This window comes from Vombatus ursinus, unplaced genomic scaffold (genome assembly GCF_900497805.2).
Source record: "Vombatus ursinus unplaced genomic scaffold, bare-nosed wombat genome assembly UNPS02014812.1, whole genome shotgun sequence".
NCBI lineage: Eukaryota > Metazoa > Chordata > Mammalia > Diprotodontia > Vombatidae > Vombatus > Vombatus ursinus.
This window is the reverse complement of record NW_020954590.1, coordinates 18,380,850-18,404,397: the sequence shown is the minus strand read 5'-3', so window position 1 is coordinate 18,404,397 and position 23,548 is coordinate 18,380,850. Positions and strand designations below refer to the sequence as shown.

The 23,548-nt window shown below is 35.5% G+C and overlaps 1 protein-coding gene across 1 annotated transcript in view; it reads left to right on the top strand.

Moving 5' to 3' along the window:
- The window catches only part of LOC114053850 (transient receptor potential cation channel subfamily A member 1-like), a 75,152-nt gene extending 51,979 nt beyond the window's left edge, over positions 1-23,173 (top strand). Inside the window, exons 18-27 of the mRNA XM_027876965.1 lie at positions 3,561-3,631; positions 4,036-4,198; positions 5,894-5,983; positions 9,427-9,596; positions 13,497-13,626; positions 13,928-14,110; positions 15,538-15,606; positions 20,799-20,909; positions 22,110-22,207; positions 22,972-23,173. Coding sequence (XP_027732766.1) covers positions 3,561-3,631; positions 4,036-4,198; positions 5,894-5,983; positions 9,427-9,596; positions 13,497-13,626; positions 13,928-14,110; positions 15,538-15,606; positions 20,799-20,909; positions 22,110-22,207; positions 22,972-23,173 — 1,287 coding nt within the window. The remainder of the gene's footprint in view (positions 1-3,560; positions 3,632-4,035; positions 4,199-5,893; positions 5,984-9,426; positions 9,597-13,496; positions 13,627-13,927; positions 14,111-15,537; positions 15,607-20,798; positions 20,910-22,109; positions 22,208-22,971) is intronic.
- Positions 23,174-23,548: the final 375 nt, after the last annotated feature.

The following is a 23,548-nucleotide window of genomic DNA, read 5'->3' as shown; positions in this document are numbered from 1 at the left end:
GAGCTCCAAGTATTCTCATTTAGAACCTTTATGCTCTGCTTCAATGAAGCAGGGAAGGAGCTAACTTTTCTAGTGTGGAAGGTTTTAGTGGTACCCAGCCCTATGTCACCGCCTAACCATATTAGGAAGAGAGCATCTTGTTGGCTGACTTTTATTTGCTGAGAGCATTTTCCTAAATAAATAATTTGGAAGATAAATTCATATATCACATTCATATCTGATTTTACTGAATGGAAAGGCAGTTTTATCGAACAGGTAGTTTGCTCACATGGATAATATTTGCTAATTTGTGTCAGACATATGGCTAAAATAATAGGAAATTAACTTTAAATAGATTTTTTTTGTTTCAACCAGGCATGAGACATAATCTAATTTAATTAATTATCAAATATACACGATTTTGGTCAATTGTATCTGGCCCATAACCACAACTGGGCATCACAATTATCTGATCTCTAACTGATGCACAATAACAGACAAAATATATTTGTGAGGAGAGCACAGAAATCTCCTCTGGAAGCATAAGCACAGCATTCTGTTTGCATAGAAAATAATAACAGAAGTAGCTCATGGGGATATAGTGCCTTATAGTTTGCAAAGCTCTCGACATGTAAGGTGTTTATTGAAATATCTAAATGAAATAAAGTTGAACATAAAAAACTGTTCCATCACAAAAGCGAGCTTCTAATCTGCTGGTTAAGTGATGCTGGTCACAGTGGTCCCAGTAGAATGGAATTTTTAAAGGCTTGAGAAAGAACATGAGAGACAGTGTGGCATAATGGGATAGCTAGGTGGCTCAGCAGATAAAGTCTCAGACCTGGAGTCAGGAAGACTTAAGATCAGTTCTGGTCTCTTATTAGCTTTGTGACCCTGGGAAACTTACTTATCTTATGTTTGCCTCAGTTTTCTCACCTGTAAAATAGGGATAATAATAGCACTTACCTCCCAGTGTTATTGAGAGAAACAAATGAGATAATAATTGTAAAGTGCTTGACACAGTGCTTAGCACATAATAGTAGAAGTAGTAGTAGTAGCAGTAGGAGGAGGAGGAGGGGGGAGGAGGAGGTGGAGGAGGTGGTGGTGGTGGTAGTGGTAGTGGTAATTGTTGTTGTTCAGTTATGTCCAACTCTACATGACCTTGTCCATGGGGTTTTCTTGGCAAAGACACTGGAGTGATTTGCCATTTTCTTCTCTAATGTGTCTCATTTTACAGATGAGAAACTGAGGCAGATTAGGATAAAGTGACTTGCCCAAGGTCACACAACTAGTTAGCATCTAAGGCCAGATTTAAACTTAGATCTTCCTGCCTCCAGGCCTAGCGCTCTTGCCACTGCACCACCTAGCTGCTCTGGCACCCAGTATTTAGTTGTTCAGTTGCTTTTCAGTTGTGTCTGACTCTTTGTGACCCCATTTAGGGTTTTCCTGGCAAAGATACTGGAGTGGTTTGCCATTTCCTTCTCCAGCTTATTTTACTAATAAGAAAACTGAGTTAGAGTTAAATGACTTGCCCAGGGTCACACAGCTAGTAAGTGTCTGAGGCTGGATTTGAACTCAGGAAAGATGAGTCTTCCTGATTACATGACCTATTAAATGTTGTTATTATTGTGGAGAGAGAGCTGGTCTCAGCCAAGAAGATCTGAATTCAAGTCCTACCTTTGATACATACAGGCTGTGTGACTCTGAGCAAGTCCCATAACCACTTTGTATTATAACTCTCTGAGGTAATTCTCTAAGATTTCAAGTTGTACAAAAGTGCATAACACTGTCAGTCTGCATTGACAGAAGAATTTCATCATCAAGTGTTCACATCCCTTCCCACTTTCCTTAGCAGATGAGCCCCATTGTCATTCCCCCAAATCTTCAGTCTCTCTTTAGCTACTGGTTCCTCCCCTGCTGCCTGCAAACACAATCAAGTCTTCCTTTCCTTAAAAACACTGGTAAGCAGGAGCAGCTAGGTGGTGCAATGGATAGGGCATGGACCCTGAAGTCAGGAGGACCTGAGTTCAAATCCGGCTTCAGACCAAACACTTGACACTTACTAGCTGTGTGATCCTGGGCAAGTCACTTAACTCCAATTGCTTAAAGAAAAAAAAACAAAAACCGCTGGCAAGATTCAACTATCTCCATTAACGTGATCTTCAATCTCTGCTCTCTTTCCCAGCCAAATTCTTTGAAAGAGCTGTGTATGCACAGGGCCACCACTTCCTTTCCTCAAAGGCTCTTCTTAACTTCCTCCCATCTGCTTCCAATCTTGTGACTCAATAAAAACTACTCTACCCAAAGTTCCCAGTGCTCTTCTATCTGCAAAATCTAATGGCCTCTTCTCTGTCCCCATCCTCATTTACCCTTCTGCAGTTTTTGGCACCAGTGACCAACATCCTCTTTTATATCCTCTCTTCTCTCTGGGTTTTCCTAACACTGCTATCCTGGGGAACCTAGAAGAACCTATAGGTAGGTTGTCTTCCTACCTCACTTACTGCTACTTTTCATTCTCCTTTGTTGATCACAAGCCATTTCATATTCCCTAACTGTGGGGATATCTCAACTCAGTATCCTCAATCTCCTCTTTTCTCTCTATAAGCAGTTGGGGTTCTCACCAGTGTTCATGTATCCAATTATCATCTCTGTGCAGATAACTCACAGAACTATATACCCAGCCTGTCCTAGCTTCTCTCCCGAGTGACAGTCTCACTTCACCAACTGCATATCAGCCATTTCAAACTCAGTGTTCTAGAGGCATCTCAAACTTAACATATTGTTGAATTTGACATTGTTGGAAGAATGTTTATATGTACACTATACCTACATATATATAAATCAGCAGTAATGTTGATACATGTACATAACTGTAAACTTAAGTGTATATGCTTATATGAAATCTATGTATAGAATATATACATATATACATATGTTTCTGTATACATGTATGTAAGGGGTGTCCCAAATGCTTCTTGCAACTTTAAACTTTGGGGAAATATTCTACATATGTTTTTATGTATATGCGCATGTATTCATATATGTGTTACATGCTTGCATATGAATATGTCCATATGTATGTGGATATATGTGTATGTTTGTATGTATATGTGTATATATGTGTGTACATATACATGTTTATATGTCTGTATGTGTGAGAATATATGTATGTGTATATAAATATATGTATATATATACATATATAAATATTCTTCCAACAACATCAAATTCAATGATACTGATTAAGTGCTTATTCTGTGTAAGGCAGCCTCCTAGGTGTTAGAGATACCAAGATAAAAAAAACAACAACTAAAGAGTACTTCCTCTTGAAAAGCTTATGATCTTTTTTGGGGATATAACTCTCACATCCTCACTACAGCTTTCAACCTCTTTGAAGAAAGTAGAAAACTTAACAATCAGCAAGCATGCACCTGAGGTGGTACATTTATAAACTATTAAAATTGTTATTTTACTGCTGGATTTTATGTTCATATTGCATGGTATAGTCATAGAAAGTTAAGCTTTTTATACCGAATTTTAATTTTTTTTTAATTTGTTTCACTTTTTCCATATGTTACATGCAGAAAATGGTACAACATAATTGTAGAGACCTTCTTGCCCACCCTATTTGCAGAGAATATTTACTTATGAAATGGTAAGATTTGAATTTTCTAAGCATGAGTAAATTCTTATTGACATTTGTATGTACCTCTTTCTGATTTCTAAACAGGTTTCACTCAAGATAAGTAATTCCTTTGTAATATCAAATTTTGTAATCTAACGTGGACAAGTTCTTAAATACTACTTTCTCACTCATGGGAGATTTTGATACTGTCTAGCCTGGCTGTCTGAAGTAAATCCATACCCAGGAGAGTGCTAAATCAGCTAAGACTTAACAAACTTCTTCCTAACTCTAAGGATCTGTAGGTAGACAATGGACTAGATTGCTGAGAGATGAACTTTTCTTTTATGTAGATCTTAAACTGTCTACCACAAAGAGAAAAAGAAAACCTTTTGTTGAAAATATATAAATTATGTTTTACACATTTTGCTTTTTAGGATGGCTTATGGGTTTAGAGCCCATGTTATGAACCTAGGATTGTACTGTCTTGGCCTTATTCCAATGACCATTCTCATTTCTAATATAAAGCCAGGTTTGGCTTTCAATTCAGCAGGTATCATCAATGGTACCAACAATGGATCAGCATCTTTAGACACTAAGGTATTATTTTCAATTTCTTTCCATTCTTTGACTTAAATTTGACATTTTTAAAAATGAATGATTAAAAGATGGTCCATTTGACATATTAGGCAAATAGTTCTGCCTAGGGCTCTAACCAGTAGATTGATAACTGAATGAAAAATAGTCTCCTTAGTTCACTCTCTATTGGCTTCACCCTAGTCCCTAGACTGTACTTTAGCTTTATACCCCATCTAACCAGTTGATCTCATTATTTGCCTGCTGCCTCTCACCCCACTCTCACTTCCTACTTTTTGCTCTGAGTACAGCAATCAAATCAATAGTATCATTACTTCTGGAAAGGACATATTCATCAATTCCTTTCTCTGGTCATCACTCCTCCATATGTATTATCTTTCCCCAACAGAATGTAGGCCCCTTGAGGATGGAAAATGTCTCTCCTTTTATATCCCTAGTACTTAGTGCAGTGCCTGGAACACTGTACTATGTTTAATAAATGCTTTTTCATTCGTTCATAATAAGAAAGAAGAAATGCAGCAGAAAGAGTACTGGACATGAAGTCAGAAGAAACAAAGGTTTGAAACCCAGCCTTAACATTAGAATTAGTTATGTGGTCTTAGGCAAGTCATCTTACCCCTGTGAGCCTCAGTTTCCTTTGCTGTAAAATGGGATGATAATATTCATTAAAAGTGCCTCGCAGTATTTTTCTGAGTAAAGGACTTTAACCTGAGAGTGCTATATCATTGTGAGTCGGTACGACTGATAGTCATTCTGAAATCGTAGTACATTAACTAATGTGATTAATCTACAGAATGAATGAATGATTGAATAAAAAGCATTTATTAAGTTCTAAGTATTCTCCTTCCAGAGCCAGATATAAAATTAAGACCGTCCCTGACATTAAGGAGCCTGTGAGGGGGAGACAGCACACATGGAGGAAAAGTAGCCAGGGAAGGCCCGTGGTCTGGGCAATCACAAAAATAATGAGAGTAACAATGGAACATTCCAATAATGAACCCTTTCCACAGGCAATGGAGTGGTGATTTGATGACAGTTCTTAGAAAAAGATGTAAGAAAAGTTGAATGCAGTGGCAGGGCTGAAAATAGTCAAGGTGAAGATAACCAGAGAGCACAGAGTGCAGAGGGCTAGCTTTTCCTCCTCTCAGGCATGGCCGGCCTCTGCTGGTCCACTTTGGCAGGGGGAGTAACAGCATCATACAATCTGAAGCTATTTGATCTGCTTGTCTGTATGTTGTGGTTCTTTTTTTTTCTTTTTTTTCTTTATTTTATTAATTTACTTTGATTTATCAACAATCACTTCCATAAGCTTTTGAGTTTTAAATTTTTCTCCCCCTTCCTCCCTGCCTCCCTCCCCGAGTCAGCACGCAATCTTATATAGGCTCTACATATACATTCCTATTAAACATATTTTCTATGTTGTGGTTCTTCCTATGTAGCATCTCATTTAGGTGTAGAGTTATATTTTTCTATAACTCTCTGAATAAAGGAAATATAATTTTTATTGCCATTTCCATAAAACTAATATATTGTCTTCAGAGTGACCTCTCTGTTTGAATCACAACTAATATAAAATAAAAAAGTACCCAAAACAGAAATAAAATTTACCACCAGACAAATGCGAACACATTAAATTACCATTTCATTTTACATTGGCATTTCATCAACTTACTTATTTGGCATACTTTTCTATTTCAGAATTCATATCTCATCAAAGTTTGTATGATTTTAGTTTTTCTGTCAAGTGTATTTGGATTTTGCAAAGAAATGATACAAATCTTCCAACAGGTAATAACTATATTTATTATATCTTCATAATTGTGGCTATCTCAAAATGAAGAACATTGATTGGTCTAATAGAAAAATATATTATGGAAAATTTTCTTTCAGTAGAGGCAACTGACACAACTGCTTTCTTAATTAGAACTTAATTAGAATACACATCAAAATATTTCAGGAAAGACTGTTACTTAATATTCCTTAATGTTACTTATTGTTCCTGTGTTGAGTCAGACACACAGATTCTGTGGGGCTTTTTATCCATTATAGATCTGAGGCTGTCTAAGAATTCTGACTTGTTTTACTAATGCATGCTATGTGATTCTCCTTATGTCTGTTTTGATTTTTTTTTTTTGGCATGGTAGACACATCAGGTTGTGAATATGTTAATTTGAATCTTATATTCCAAGCCTGTTCAATCAATCAATTAACAAATACTAATTGAGTATCTTCTCTGTATAGAAGGCATCATGTCAGAGCATTCTTTTCCTCCAAGTTCTGTCACTATATACTCCTTGACATGAACTAGTTTTCTTAAATTCCAATCAAGCTGATTAAAGGTAGAAAGTAGTCATGATACAAAATTGAATGTGACTTTGATTAAGCCAGGTTTCTTTGACTGTGGTAGTTCTGTGACTAAGGCAAACAGCAGTGCCTTCACACCTTTTGAGTCATGTGATTCTTATCTCTCCATTTTTTTTCCCATTTCTTCCGTAAAGGATTACGCACAATGAACTAGAGGCTTTCCTCCAGGGCATTATTATCTCTGGGTTACGTATTGCATGGCCAGTATATTTGTTGTTTCTTTTTTCTTCCATCTTCACTTTTGGTCACTGGTAATATATTTTCCCCTCCTACTTACACATTAGCAATGGTGACATACTGTTGCCTCCTTGTGCCCAGTTGTTATTTTGATTCTTCCAAAATGGTTGTGTTCTGCATGAGTGGTACTCATATGTCATTATTGAGAGAATGGTTTTGTTAATAAGACTTTTATACTGTGTAATACAATCTAGTTGCCTTGCACTCAGTTCCTGGACCAGCTCAGTTTCCAACTGTTGTGCCTTTGTAGGAGATATACAACAAAGGAGTCAACAATGCAATCTCTGGCTTTATACATCTGTAGACAAATGCCTGAAGCACTGATGGCAAGAAAGGTGAAAATAATCCTAAAATAAGGAGTCAAACTTAGTCATATTCTGTTCAATTCAACATGCATCTTTTTGGTCCAGACCTGTGATTTCATTGGTATAATGAACTGCCAGTAAGGACACTTTGTCCATGCAGACTGGCAACTGTTCCAAACATTTTATAGTCCTGGAGAGTTGTCTTAGGCACTGAGAAATTAAATGACTTGCTAACACTTGTCATGAAATTAAGTGACAACTTGACAAGAGCGTTTATTAAGAACTTACTATGCACCAAGCTCTGTACTAAAGGTTGGAGCTAAAAGGACAAAAATAAAACTGTTCCTGACCTCAAGGAGCTTACATTCTAACAGTAGAGGCAATGATATTTAGAAGTATATGCAAAATATATATAAAATCAACAAAAGGTTGTGTTGGGAGGGAGGATATTTGCTACTGGTCAGGGAATGCTTAATATAGAAAGTTGTGCTTGAATTGAGACTTGAAGATAACCAAGGATTCTGACATTTGGAATTAAGGAGGGAGAATATTCTGGACTCGGTGGCTAGACAGTGCAAAGTCATACAGACAAGAGATGGAATGTCCTTATAAGAAACAGCAAGTAAGCCAATATGGCTGGACTGTAGAGTTTTGAGGGGGATAATGTGTAAGAAGACTTGAAAGTTAAGAAACTGGATTGTAAAAAGCTTTAGATGATAGGCAGAGGAGTTTGATTCTAGATACGATAAAGAGGTGCTAAAGTTTATTGAGTAGGAGAGTGGTATTTAGATTGTAAGCTCCTGGAAGACAGGGACTATTCTTGTCTTTCTTTGAATCCCCAGCCCTTAGGACAGTGCTGGGTATATAGCAGGTGCTTAATAAGTGCTTGTTGACTTGACTTGATGTAATCAAACCTGTGCATTAAAAAAATCACTTCAGTGGCTATGGGGAAGATAGATTGGAGTGAGGAGAACTGTGAGTCAAGCACCTCCTCTATTCCTGCATTTTGTTGAGTGCTATGGATGAAAATACAAAAAAGAAAGGGCCCTTATTCTTAAGTGGTATGTTCCACTAAGGGTTGGAAGGACAGAATAATAAGTACACAGACAAGGAAATACAAAGTACTTTCAGAGGAAAACACTAACAATTGAAGGAAATAAGAAAGGCCTGTGATCAGTCCCATGATTGAAATTAGGCCCTGAGACAGTCTGATTGTTTGAAAGAAACAGCATAAGTAATTTATGGTAGGTGGACAGCATTTGTATACCAAGGAGCTATATTTGAGAAAATCTTAGTATCAGAGAGAATAAACATGGTTAAAAGCTTTTCAGTGAAGATCAGCAGAGGGTAAAACATAAGTGATACTGTCACATGAACAGATAACCACTTGGACCGAAAGGGGAAATAGATGATAAATCAGGAAATAGATCACAGGTTCATCCCAAAGACATGACGTAGTCATGGGGACTTTCATTTGTCTGCCCATCTGCTGGAGCTCAGAAAAGTTAATAATTTATTGACTTACCTTAATGATAATTTAATTCTTCAAGAATGGAGGCATCCATGAAGAGAATTTACCATCAAATCTGAATCTGTAGTAGAGGAGAAGAAAACTTGACATAGTCTGACATGCAATCTAGATTTTAAGAGAACAAATTTCAAAGAATTCTGGGGATGGTTAGTTAGGATGCCATGGCCTAAACTTTCATTTAAATCTTGAGAATAAGATGCCAATCCTAACTATTAGGTGGGTTCCTTTGAGAAGGTCGATTGAGACTTGAAAGTCTGTTCTGACTCTCAGGAATCTACTTCTTGCAGTGTTAATTCACATATATGCCCTGAGATGAGCATATCTTTCAGGAAGACTTCAACTGTTATGGGCTGAATAGTGTATAGTGAACTCTCATAGTGTTTCCAATCAGAACTGAAGACATAGGTTTGCTCTAGATGGCATGAATCCATAGCAAGAGTCCTGGGAGCCTAGACCTATAAAGGTATTCCCTCAATAGCTTCCCTTTTCCTATTCCCCCATAACTTTCCACCTGTTAGTTCAAATTCCAGGTAACTATTATTATCCAGGGGACTTTGGAGAAGTCAGCCTTTGTATGGTTCATTTTCATCATGGAGAAAATAGGAAAGATTGTGCTGGATAATATCTGGTGAATCAGCTTTAAACTCCATGATCTTATGAATTCTGAAGAAATATTGGTATTAACTATACTGGGGAGGAGGTTGGAGAGAGCGTCTGACATCCTCCATCATAGTACATTAATATCATGTCATATTGATATATCATTGAAATCTTCTCTTTCTTTTAAATCCCAGAGAATGAATTATTTTTTGGATCCCACCAACCTCATAGAATGGACAATTTATACAACTAGCATTGTTTTTGTGTCACCCTTATTCATTGGCATACCAGCTAACCTACAGTGGCAGTGTGGAGCAATTTCTGTTTTCCTTTTCTGGATGAACTTCTTGTTGTATTTGCAGAGGTAAAGCTGATCTATTTGGTTTCTAACTTCTCTTTAAAAAAAAACTTCCAAAATACAATTGAATTTTGAATTTTGGTGGCATTTGTTTTTTTCGTACTATTTTTTAAATCATCAAACTTTACACATAGTAGTTATAAATGTATATTATCATATATGCTATTATATATACTAATACATGTTCATGTGTGTATGTATATACATATATATATGTACATATATACATGTATACACACATACACACACACACACTTTTGATAAATAGTAATATGCTTCTCCAAGGTAACTGCTGTTTTCATTTTAGGGTACAGGCTAATTCCTTTTCAAAATATGAGAACTTTTGGAAATAAAATATATCAAATTGTTTTCTTCATAATACGTTAATAGCACTCACTTCCTCAGTTCAGGGATCAAACTAAATCAATATTTATGGTGAAAATAGTTGTCAATATTTGACTGGCTGCTTCTTGATTCACCTGCTATCTCATTGTTCACCCATTCGGCCACATGCTGCACTATTAAGACATTTGAGAATTCTCTCTTATGTTTTGCTGTGCACATGGCAATTTTTTTTCTTACTTTTTTAGGTTTTTCTAGTTTTAGTATTTAAGTTTGTTTCTTTTTTCTTTTCTTATTTTGTATTTAAATTTGAAATTAAAAAATAATTACAGAAAAATACATTTGAGTTGGGGCAGTTTTGTTGAAGAGATGGGAACAGTAAAAGGAGGAATGTGAGAAAGAAAAGTGAATGATTTCACATTTTAGGAGGGGAAATTCCAGGTTTCTCTTTGTGTCTATATGTCCACAGGTTGTTGTGTTTGTCCTTCTTTCTCAAAGAGGACCATGACACCAGGGAGATGATGACCTGACTTGCAATTGACTTTGTTTTGAGTGATGGATGGAAGATATAAGAGGATTCTTTCCTACATTTTTGGAAGTAGCCATAGTATCATTTAGAACTGAAAGGACTTATGAGTATCTAGTTCAGCTCCTTCATTTTACAAAATAGGAAACTAAGGGTCAGAAAAGTTAAGTGATTTTTTCAAAGGTCACACTGGTTGTAAGTGGTAGTGGTGGAACTGAAATCCAGGTCTTCTGAGTCAAATCCAGCCTTTTCCATGCAATATGTTGTATGGTAAAAAGTCAAAAAACAAAACAAAACAAAACCCTGCCCATGGAGTCTTGAAACCTTAGTTGAGACTAAGTTTGGTTTAAATTCTGCCACTAATTCTGTGACCAAGAGTCAGTAACTTAATATCCCCTGAGTAAATTCTTGTTCTGTGATTACTTTTTCTTCTCTTATTGCTATTGCTAGGATTTCCAGTACAAGGGGACATTGGACATTCTTGTTTCATACCTGATCTTACTGGGAAGGCCTCTAGCTTATCCCCATTACAAATAATGCTTGCTGATGATTTTATATAGGTGCTTTTTATCAATTTAAGGAAAAATCCATTTGTATCTATACTTTCAAGTGTTTTAGTAAAAATGAGTGTTGTACTTTATCAAAAGCTTTTTCTGCAGCTAATGATAAAATCACATGATTTTTAAAAACTTTTATTATTGATATGTTCGATTATGTTAATAGCTCTCTTTATATTAAACTATCACAGCATTCCTGGTATAAATCCCATTTGGTCATAATGTAATAATCTTTGTAAAATATTGTTGTAATCTTTTAGCTAGCGTTTTATTAGGATTTTTGAACATGCATCCATGTTCATTAATTTTAAGAATGAGAGATACACACAGAGTTAAAATGGAGGTTTAGAGTAGAATTTACTGTGTTTCAGCTGATACAAAAAAAAAGCAGTGGTAGCATTCATGATCTCAGACAAAGTTATGGCTAAAACAGATTTAATTAAAAGAGATAAACAGGGTAACTACATTTTGATAAAAGGTACCATAGACAATGAAGAAATATCAATACTGAACCTACATGCACCAAATTTTTGAAAGAAAAGTTAAATGAATAACAGGTGGAAATAGATAGCAATACTACAATGGTGGAGGATTTAACTCTTCCCCTCTTACAACTAGAGAAATCTAATAAAAATAAACAAGGAAGTTGTCAAAAAAGTGAATAAAATTTTAGATAAGTTAGATATGATATATATCTGGAGAGAATTGAATGAAAATAAAAAGGAATACACCTTTTTCTCAGAAGTTCATGGTATCTTTACAATGACTAGCCATGTATTAGGACATAAAAAAATTATACTAAAAAGCAGAAATATTAAAAATATCCTTTTCAGATCACAACGCAATAAAAAAGTAAATTTAATAGGTGACCGTGGAAACATAGATCAAAAACTAATTGGAGATTAAACAACTTAATCTTAAAGAATTAGTGGATTAAAGGACAAATCATAGAAATAATCAATAATTTAATTAAAGAGAATAACAATGAGACAACATTTCAAAACTTATGATACACTGCAAAAGCAGTAATCAGAGGAAAATTTATCTCTCTAAATGCTTACATCAATAAAATAGCAATTATAAGGAGTTATTTTACACAATTATATGCCAAGAAATTTAACAGTTTAAGTGAAATGGAAGAATATTTACCAAAATATAAGTCACCTAGATTAGGAGAAGAGGAAATGGAATATCTAATGGACCTATTTTAGAAAAAGAAATTGAACAGACCATACATGACACTCCTAAGAAAAAAGCACCAGGACCCGATGGATTTAAAAGTGAATTCTATCAAACATTTAAAAATCAGTTAATTCCAATATTAAATAATTTGGAGTGATAGGCAAAGAAAAGATCCTATCAAACTCCCTTTATGAAACAAATATGATACTGATACCTAAATCAGGAAAAGAAAAATCAGAGAAAGAAAATTATAGATCAATTTTATTAATATCTTTTCAATGCTCTAGACCTTCTACACAATCATAAGATTCAGTACCAGTTCCTAGGTCCACTAAGTGAGCTGAGACAGAGATGAACAAGAATCATAGGGTGAATAGGTAGCTCGTGCTTCCCACAGTTTTCTGATGAAAGGAACCACCACACTGGTAACATGCGAGCAATCTTAAACAGCTACAGGCCAGGAGGTATGGGTCCTAACTGAATGTGCTGTTGATATATTTAATAGCCCTACTTGACTTGCATCAGCACCTAGAGAAGATTATCATGAATTTTGTTGACTGTAATAAAGAACCATGTGTATTATTTGTGAATTCATCATTTTTTCTGGGGGAAAAAAATCAAAGCACTTACCCAAATAATGAATCATCTTTAATATCAGAAGGTTGAAATATTTTCTTCTTTCCTTTATTTTTTTTTGCTCCAAGCCTTTGTGTTCATTAGCATATAAAACTTCCAGTATAGAAACTCTCTCCTCACTAATAAAAATCAATAGCTCATTTTTGACATATTTTCCTGGGGGCAGTGAATGTAAAAGTGACTTGCCCAAGTCACACAGCTAATATGGGTCAGAGGCAGGATTTGACCAGAGGTCAACCAATCTACTTCAAGACCTTTATCTGATGCCCCATGCTTCCTCTCTTTTCACTGTTAATTCAAGATATAATTCAAGATAATTGGTAACACAGGTTTTCCATGTATCCCACAAACTGGGTAACTGACTTAAGAAGAAAAAATTATCCATACACATAATCACTTCTGCCTTCATATCTAGTAACCCAATGCTGCCTTCATTTAAAATGCACTTCAGCCTTCTGACCTATGAAGCCTGGTTTGTGGTTTGACGAGTCATAAAAATGAACTGATTCTGTATAAAGAACAGATGAATGAAAGAGCACTAAGGTAGTAAATAGTATATGCCAAGTACTGTGCAAAGACCAAAGTAAACAAAATAGCAAACTATATCATATACAGAAGATAGAGCATTTAAAACTTTTTGTTTGTTCTTATGCTTTTTTCTAGATTTGAAAATTGTGGGATCTATGTTGTAATGTTGTTAGAAATTACTAAAACCTTGCTGAAAACTACTTTTGTATTTTTCTTCCTGATTTTGGCTTTTGGACTTGGCTTCTATGTTCTCTTGGGTTTACAGGTAAGATACCCACTGTAATTGCTAACATTCTGAATAATGAAAACAAGTGTGTCTCTATCCATCCATCATCTTTGAAATTCAATTTTATCACTTTTTACATGATGAATACTCATTTAATATATGTGAATGGAAGAGATTTAACCAATATTTCTGATTTTCCAAACAAGAGATCATCACTAAGGTGTTTTTTCTCCTATCATTGTGTATATCCTTTCTTCATAATTTGCTTTGGGGGCAGGTGGATCTCACATATTGTTTGTGAACTTTATTTTTATTACCTTCCTTTTTTTCTAATCTCCAGGATGCATTCAACACCCCGATGCTCTCTATAATGCAGACCTTTAGCATGATGCTGGGAGATATAAATTACCATGACGGATTCCTTAATCCATTCCTCGGAAATCATTTGCCATATCCCTTTCTATCATTTTCTTTCCTTGTTGTCTTCACCCTGTACATTCCAATTGTTCTAATGAATTTACTTGTAAGTAATATTTACTGATTCAACACTTAGTCATGTAGTCATTTTGATGTTGATAGCCTGTGATCAATCATGATGAATAGTTATTATAATCGTTGTTTCTTGTAATCATGATTCTTCTCCATGATGTACCATTTGGCTATTACAAAGAAGTATTCAAACTAATGCTCCATGGTGGAGAATCTCCCTTATTTCACCATTCCACTGTACGTTTTAACCCCTGATCTCCAACTCTAAAACAGGTAGAATGAAAGGGTGAGAAATGTCTATACAGAATTGTATAGAGAGTTTACTAATATATTAATCAATGCCTTTAAGTTTTATCTTTGCTTAGTTAATGATATTCTATTGGATAATATCAAAGTGTAAACACTTTATGAATATTTATCCAATATGCTACTTTTATTCTTGTTTCTTGCCTCAGAGGCAGCTAGATGGGGCAGTAGATATAGCATAATTCCCGGAGTCTGGAAGACCTGTGTTCAAATCCAGACTCAGGTACTTACTAGCTATATGACACTGAGCAAGTCATTTAACCCATGTCTGCCTAAGTTTCTTCATCTATAAAAATGGGAATAATAACAGCACCTACATTCCAAGGTTGTTGTGAGGATCAAATGAGATAATATTTATAAAGTACTCAGCACAGTGCCTGGCACATAGTAGGTACTTAATAAATATCTGTTTCCTTCCCTCCTTAAATTTGTTGTATTTTGAATAGTTTTATTAGATAAATGCCAGCACTTTTATACTTTTTGGTATTAAGTTTGTATTCTTCAGAAATAAGCTAATAACTTCCTCTCACCCTATTCTTTTTGGAGATAGAAGCCTTAAGTAGTTTATCCCAGTTCCTAACCCATCCCTAAGAGTTCTTTTTTTTTTCCTTGATTCACCTAGGACCATGATTCTTTATGGTCTCAGTTTAATGATTTTATCTTCTACACATTTTCCCATTTCAATGGTGTCTGCTTTTTATTGTAAACTCCTGGAATAGTAATCCTAGAGCCATTTTGGAGTTGAAACACCTCATTACTTCTTTGATTTCACAAAATGTCATGACCCCCTATGGTGTTATATAGTATACATTTATATTTTAAAGGAAGTCCTATGCTGATGGCCCATTACAGTGTGGAGATGATACTGGGTTCTTAAAAGTTATGCCAATATAGTGTAGGTTTTACCTAACAAGATGGGCATTTTGACCCCAAATAACAGAGTGTGTCTATAATCAGAGAATCAGGCTATCTAAATTTAGTATACCCTAAGTGTTGTTTGATGCTAATGGAATTGATAAAATAGAATCTCTGGATATTTTAGCCCACAAAGGGGCATGTGCATTTTAAACTAAGCCACTAGAATGTTAATATCAATGAGTGAATATTAGCCAATTAACCTTAGAAAGTTAATAATAATTTGGTAATACATTACAGATTGGTTTGGCAGTTGGTGACATTGCTGAGGTACAGAAGAATGCCTCTTTGAAAAGGATTGCCATGCAGGTAAACAGAATGTGCATAAAATCATGGGGACTAATCCTACAGTGATTATTTATGCATGTGAACTAATTGATTTCCTGAGAATTAGTTGTCATAGAGCAGTTATTTAGCAAATATTTTCACAATAATTATTTGAATTATTCCCAAGAACTTTTCCATTGCATCTCGACTACTTACTTTTCATGTTGTCTGGTCTAGGAGGAATGTTCTTATTGGTGAGATTGCCCACCCTTCTTCACTTCTTAGCATATAACCACCCTGCTAGTGTTTGAATCCAGGGGTTTATATCCCATTGAGTAGGTGATTCTCTTTCTAGTCAGCCATTCATTATATTCACTGTGGAGCAGGAAAATAAAAGCTAGAGGACACTAGGGACTTCAGACTGTATTGTAGATATGAATTTTAACTGTCGGTCCTGAGGTTGTGAATTTGTTGTCACAGTTGGGGAAGGGGGAGGTGAAGAGGAGAGGAAGAGAGACACAGGCAGACAGACAGAGACCAAGAGAGAATTTCACAGATCTGATAGTCTAATTTGGAAATAAGAACTTTTTCCTAGCAATCAATTCCAAGAAAAAAATATATCATATATACTCTTATAAAAATGACATTGGGTAACATAAATGGATATGGTTTTGCAGAAGAGGCTGATGTTTTTCAAATTTACCTTTCTTATGTTGGTCCCCTATAGAAACTAGTGACTTTAACAAAAAAGCATAATCCAGGGAAATAATTTTTCCTATGAATTGAGATAATATAGTACAGATATTGCTCTGTGATTATCTAAATTAATATAGGACAGATTTAGAGAACCGAGAGGGAAAACCAGTTTACTTGTCTTTTAGCTTATCTTTGCCAAATATCCAATTCATTTCAACAAGCAGTTCTCTAGCATCTACTATATACCAGGCACTCTACTAGGTTCTGGGGATACAAAGAAAAAAAATAGCTTCCTCCAAAAAGTTGTCACTTCATTAAATATCCAAGACATCCTTCTTTTGGAAGCTATTAGATTGTCATCAATCTATAAGGTCTTTGCCAGCCACCTGAAATGCTGCAGTTCTCTATTATGAATTCAAGAAGGATCTTTATTCTTTAGATTCTGAATGTGCTACAGAGTTGACATTCTATTTTGAATTATTGGGAGCCTGATTTTTAGTTTCGCCCAGTCAAAGGGCCAAAACACTTCCATAAAGAGGTAGGTTGGATTGCAGGAATTCCAGTGGGTAGAATGAATTTTTTTCACAAAAATGAATTTTAAGTCTGCCCAAAGAATTTGATAATTATTATTTGTATCTACAAAGTTCCACAGCATAAATAATAGAAGGGATGTTTATGGTTTGACAAGTTTAGAGATCACTCAACCTAGTTGACTCTAATCTTTCAGAATTATTTTATCTCCTATTGTTCATTCATTCATTCATTCATTCATTCATTCAACAGACAGCTTTTAAGATCTGCTGTGGATACAATAATATATTACATATTTTGAGGATATAAAGGAGACAAAAGGCTTGGTTTCTGCAGGACCTTAAGTTGCTTAAAAACTAGTTGAGGCTCCTAAGGCTCGAGAGCCATCAGGCTGCCTAAGGAGGGGTGAACCAATCCAGGTTGGAAAAATGGAACAGATTAGTTTCTGTGCTGATCAGTATTGAGATTGGGCTTCTGAGAAGCCTCTGCACTTCCAGCCTGGGAGAGATAGATCCTATGTAACAATAACATATATGATACAACCACAAACATACATACAATAAAACAAATATATGTGTGTTTATATATAGTTATAAGTATGTGTATATATACATACATACATGCATATACACATATTACAATATATACACATTTACACATATATACACACACATATAATCACTAAATCTAGCTGAGAGGAGAGTTAAGCAATAAAGCATTTACTGAATGCCTCCTCTCATCAACTATGAAATATATGTCTCACATTATAGCAGATGCCATTAGAGAGTATATTGGAGAGAAAAGACTTAAATACATAGAAAAAGTGAATGATCAATATATATAATAAATGACAAATTTAGGAGATACTCTAGGCTTTCTAGAGGAGATAGGGTAGAAAGATAGTAACATTCCAGATATGGGTAAGAAAATGAGCAAAGGCAAAAAAAGTGGAAATTAATATTTTATGTTTTATGAACAGTGAGAATATCTACTTGACTGAAACAAAAAGTTCATGCTCATGAATAATTAGTTGAGCCCGGATTATGGGAGGCCTTTTATTCCAAGATTACAAGACTGAGCTTCACTTACTATATAGTACTGGGACTATTTAAGCTCTTGGGAAAGGAAATGACATAATGGAGATGGTATTTAAAAAAGATTAATATAATTTTTTTTTTAAATCATGCTGATATGAAGTGGGGGAAGAGGCAGAGAGATTTCTAACAGTATGCTTGCAGTAATGTCAATTAGAAGTAAAATAGGAGCCTAGACAATAATGGCCCCTTCCTACTTTTCTAGTCTTTTTACAGTTACAACCCACCACATACTCGGCAATCTAGCAATACTGGCCATCTCTCAGCAAAGTACCTTTTTATTAGTTGCTCTCTTTCTCTCTCCCACTTCAATTCAATGAACATTTAGTAAGCACCTATTAATATCCAGGCACTGTGCTATACCCTGGGGATACAAATAAGAAAAAGAGATATTCCCTGGCCTCAAGAAGCTTACAATCTAATTAGGGAGAGAACAGGCACAAAAGGAAGCTGAAAAAGAAAGGAAAAGGGGAAAGACAGGAAGGCTTCTGGAAGTGGAAGTCAGTTAGAACTGCTGATGGAGAGCTGTGAAGGGTTGGAAAGCTGGAAGGCTGTGAGCCCTCCATAAAACGGGGCTTTTGGAGTAGTTTAGCGCTACACCCTGCAGCCCTCCATTCAGAGGGAAGAGACAAATGTGGGTGAGTTGAGAAAGTGTAGAGTATCTAAACCTGAATCATTCTTCATTTTGATGAGATTTTTTGTGGGGGTGGGGAGAAGAAGAGCAGCTGATGGAGAATCAGCCGAATCTTCACCTCCATCTTGTCTTCCTTCAGCTCCAATCTCACCTTCTGCAGGAAGCCTTTCCTGTCCTACCCCTCTCCTCTATTCTCCACTCTGTTAATGCTTTCTCTATGAAATTACCTTCCATTTATACTATATGTCTAGTATATATATGTTTTCATGTTATCTCTACCATTAAAATTTGAGATACTTGAAGGCAGGGATGTGGTGGTGGTAGTGGTGGCATTGACCCTCATTGTTTAGCCCAGTACCTTGCACATGATATTTGATCAATATTTGTTGACTGACTGAACAAAGATGGTAGTAGTGGAAATGGAACAGAAAAATTAAATCTGTGTGACATCGCAAAAGAATAATCACTAGAACACAGCTACTGTTTGGACATATTTGACGTAGTGAAGAGTGCTAGACTTAAGGAAGCCAATACACAAATGTTATTCCTATTAAGGGCTGGTTATAATGTATGACCCTAGGCAAATGGCTTCTCTGGAAATCCATTTCCTCATCAGTAAAATGGAAATATTTCCCCCCTCAGACTTATTGTGAGGAAGATGCTTCATGAGCTTTGTGCTGTATAACAGGTAGATTTGATCTATTATTGAATAGAGAATAGGGACTGCAACTCAGAATCAGAAAGATCCTGAGTTCAAATCCTGCCTCAAACACTTACTGACAAGTATGTCCTCGAGCAAATCACTTAACTTCTCTAAGGCTCAGTTTTCTCACCTATAAAATGGGGATAATGACAGAACCCTGGGTAGTTAGGTGACTCAGTAGATACAGTGTCAGCCCTTGAGTCAGAAGAGTCAGAGTTAATATCTGGCCTCATACGCTTACTAACTACATGAATCTGGGCAAGTCACTTAACCCTATTTGCCTCAGTTTCCTCAAGCCACTATAGTATGTTTGCCAAGAAAACCCCAAATAGGTTCACAGAGAGTTAGACATGACTGAAACAACTCAACAACAAAAATGATAGCTCCTATCTTACAGCATTGCTATGAGGATCAAATGAAATGATATGTGCAGTACTTTGCAAACCACAAAGTGATATATAAATTCTTGTTAATGTTATTATTATCGCTATTATTAGGAACTCCTTGATGAGGAAACTCATGTTTTGATAGTGTGTTGGCACAGTCTTACCTAATTGGTTATGTGACTTGCCCAGTCTCACAAAGCCAATATATTTCAGAGAGAGAACTTGAATCTAGGTCTTTTTGGCTCTAAGACTAGCTCTCTATCCACCGGGCCACACTGCCTCTCATTATATAATAAAAAGAAAAGGGAATAGTCAATGACAGTTCCAATGTTATGTACTTGGGTGAATGATTTCATAATTGAAAAACTTATTAAAATGGCTTGGTGGGAAGATGGTAGTTTGTATTGTTTTTGTCTTTGTTGTCTTTGTTGATAACAGTACATATAAGTGGGCATGTCCCATGGGTTATTGCAGATAGAACACTGCAGAGCAGGTAAAAGGGCAAGATAGGATGGAATGGAACAGAAGAGCATTGTTTAAATGCTTATTATATGCAAAGTGCTCTGCTAAGTGCTGAGGATATATCAAGACAGTCTCTGTTCTTAAGGAGTTCATATTCTAATTGGAAGAGAATACATAAATGAGGATTCATGTGCTTATGTGATTCATGGCAGATGGAAAGGCCAGATAGTGATTCAGGGTTGTGTGTGTCTGTGTGTGTGTGTGTGTGTGTGTAGGTGGGTTGGAGGGGTGGAGTAACAGGGTAGATGTCAAGACCTCATTGACCTTGGAAGAGGTGAGATACATATAGTGATATGGGAATCATTGCCTTAGACATCATATTTAAAGCACTGAAAATGAATGAATTCTCCAAGGAAGGGGAGATAGAGGAAAAATAGACTGACTTTTCCCTCCTTTGTCTATTCTCCCTTATTAGCCCATCCTTCCACCATGTGCTGTGTATTGGATGGATACTATGGGATGAGGTAAAAGATGGGGATTGGGGTTGGTACCTAAAAGAGTAGCAAGGGTAAAGTAGAGCTGAAGGAAGAGAGGAGAATAAGTTCTTAGGTGATTTTTAATAATAGGATAATGTAATGAATTCCAGCTAAGTTTTATCATTAAACTATATGTAACATATTTAATGATCTTGCTAATGAGTATATTTTTGCTATATTATTATATGTTAGGTGAAACTTCATACCAGTTTAGAGAAAAAATTGCCATTTTGGTTCCTAAGTAAGGTGGACCAGGAATCGATTACTGTGTATCCTAACAGGAGAAAGACCTTTGGAATTATGGTAAATGCATGCAATCATAATAAAGTTATAGTGCTTGGCATTTATATGGTGTTATATTTCAGGACTTCTTTTTTTGGACTTTGAAACTAACCCTGTCTGTGGGAAGGAAGTAATTACCCTTTAAAAAGAAGGTGCATTGGCTCAAGTCAGGAGGATAATACGAAATGGATAAGAAGGGGTGATGAAAATGTATTTAAATCTATCTACGAAATGATCTACGAGATCTACGATCTCCCAAACTCAGTTATTTATTCCCTTCTCCATGATAGGGCTGAATATAACCATTTCCACACTAGCCCTAATAGTGAGTAATCATTACTGTGGCATAGTTGAAAAATGTGACCCAAAAAGATTAAAAGGTATAATGCTAGCTCATTCATTCAAGTATAACTGCTTTAAACCTAGGGACCAAGAGGAAAGAAACTACAATGTTAATATTTAAATTCATATCCTTTTAAAAGTGTAATTTTCATACATTTGTTCCTTAACGTTAACACGTACAGGATCATACAGGGGAACGTATTGATTCAATAAATATTGACCTGGAATTCTAAGAGCTGGATTCTAATGCCAACTTTGTCATTAAAAGCTTGTGCTCTTGGTCAAAGCCTCTGCTTTAATGCAAAACATTAGACATTATATGTAACATCCTTCTTAAAGTCAAGAATTCAATGGCAATCAGTAATGGTTTTAGAAGAGTTTTGTTCCAATAATTAGCAGGTTTGAAAAAAGCCAAGGTAGATAGGACCTTAATTAGTGAAGGTTCTGTTTAGACTCACCTAAAATTATATCAGTCCATAGCCACATACACTTATCTAATTTAACATAATAGTTTGTAGAAGATTTGAAGAAAATGAACCGGGCATACTCTTCTATAACACATGTAAGGTACATCCTGTTATTTGCTTATTGTCCTTCTTACTCTCAGTGCGCATTCTTATTACAGACAAGATAAAAGATCACTTCTTCCCTCTTCAGTGAAAACTTCCCAGCAACAAATACTCTTACAACTATTTAAACCTGACTGGGAAAATGTGGATAATCATTTATGGCACAATTTCATAAAACAATTTACCGAGTGAATTTGTCATTTAATATCATTTTACTGAAAGTGTGCAGATAATTTTAGAGAATTAATATCTCATGTAGTGTTACTAGTATAATCAAATGATGGTTCAATTGTCTCGTTTTATCCCACAGAATCTATTCCAGTATTGTTTTTGTCCTCAATATAAAAAACCAGAAACACAGTATGCCGATAAGACTTTAGAAGTTGAAGTTTTGAAGCAGAAATACAGGTATCATTTTTGCTTCTCTTTCCATATCAAATAACCTCATGAGTAATTGTGGATTAGTGTCAGGGAACCTGTTGTTTAATTGACTGATATTGATAATATGATGGCAAGTGGGACTAAAAGGTGCTTTTCCTGGGGGTTTGGTATCAATGTTTGAATCCCATCTATGAACAAGCTTTCTCCATTTATTTATAAGGAATTGTTTTGATAATATTTAAGAGAAGTTATCTACATAGGCATTTTATTTAGGTGCACATACTATGGTGATATGGTTTTCTAGAAAACATGTTTTAAAGGACTTGATGAACATTATGTATTCCTTCATTGTAAGGCTCACAACTTCATAAGGACCACGTGGATAGAGGCAAAATGCAATAAATCTCTCTTCTGGGAACACTGAAATGATAAAATTGCTGCTTGAGAAATAATCTGTCATAGAGAAAGCACCAAGCTTCCCAGCTTGCTCTATTGGATCTAAACATTAAGGCAGAAATCATTTTGTTTGAACGGTTCAATTTTGCTTAGCATATCTTTCCTAATTCATAGTTAACTAACCAAAGCTCAGATGCCCCAGGTTATCATATATGCTACCTTCCTCTCAGATTCCTTGCCTTTTGAAATAAGCACCTGGGGAGGAATGACTTGGAAATGGGTTTTTGGCTGGATTGAGAGGAGAGATGGAGTCCTAGTCCTTGCTGTAGCTCAGTCATTAGGCTGAAAGAGAATTAAACTTAAAAATAATGAATAAATTGTGCACATACCTTTAGGCTGAAGGATCTTGCTTTGCTCCTGGAGAAACAGCATGAGCTTGTCAAGCTCATCATTCAGAAGATGGAGATCGTCTCTGAGGCCGAGGATGAAGATAGCAGTTTTTCATTTCAACAAAGATTTAGAAACCAACAGTTACAGAAAAATAGCAAGTGGCACAGTGTGCTAAAAGCAATGAAAAGAAAAACAAATTGTGTTTAGCATCACACAGTTAGGTATTCTTTTAGGATTGCTGTTCTTTTAACTGAGTTCATTTGGTAATTTTGCTCATTTTATCCTATCCAATTTCCATTTGTGAGGGAGAGGAGGGAAAAGGAAGAGAGAATTATAATTCTAATTGTATGAGCAATTTAAATAGAATAAAATGTTCTTAAAATTTATATAAAATTAAACAACCCATTTTGACCTCCCTGGTATGTTTCATTCATTGAAAATATATTTTTAAAAATATGTCCCTGCTGATATCTTCAATTTGAAACATATCCATTATTTGAGCGAGTAAAAAAATATTCTAGAACAGTGTAAGAAAAAAAATCTTACTCAAGTGACAAGAAGTCACCCATATGGATATAATTT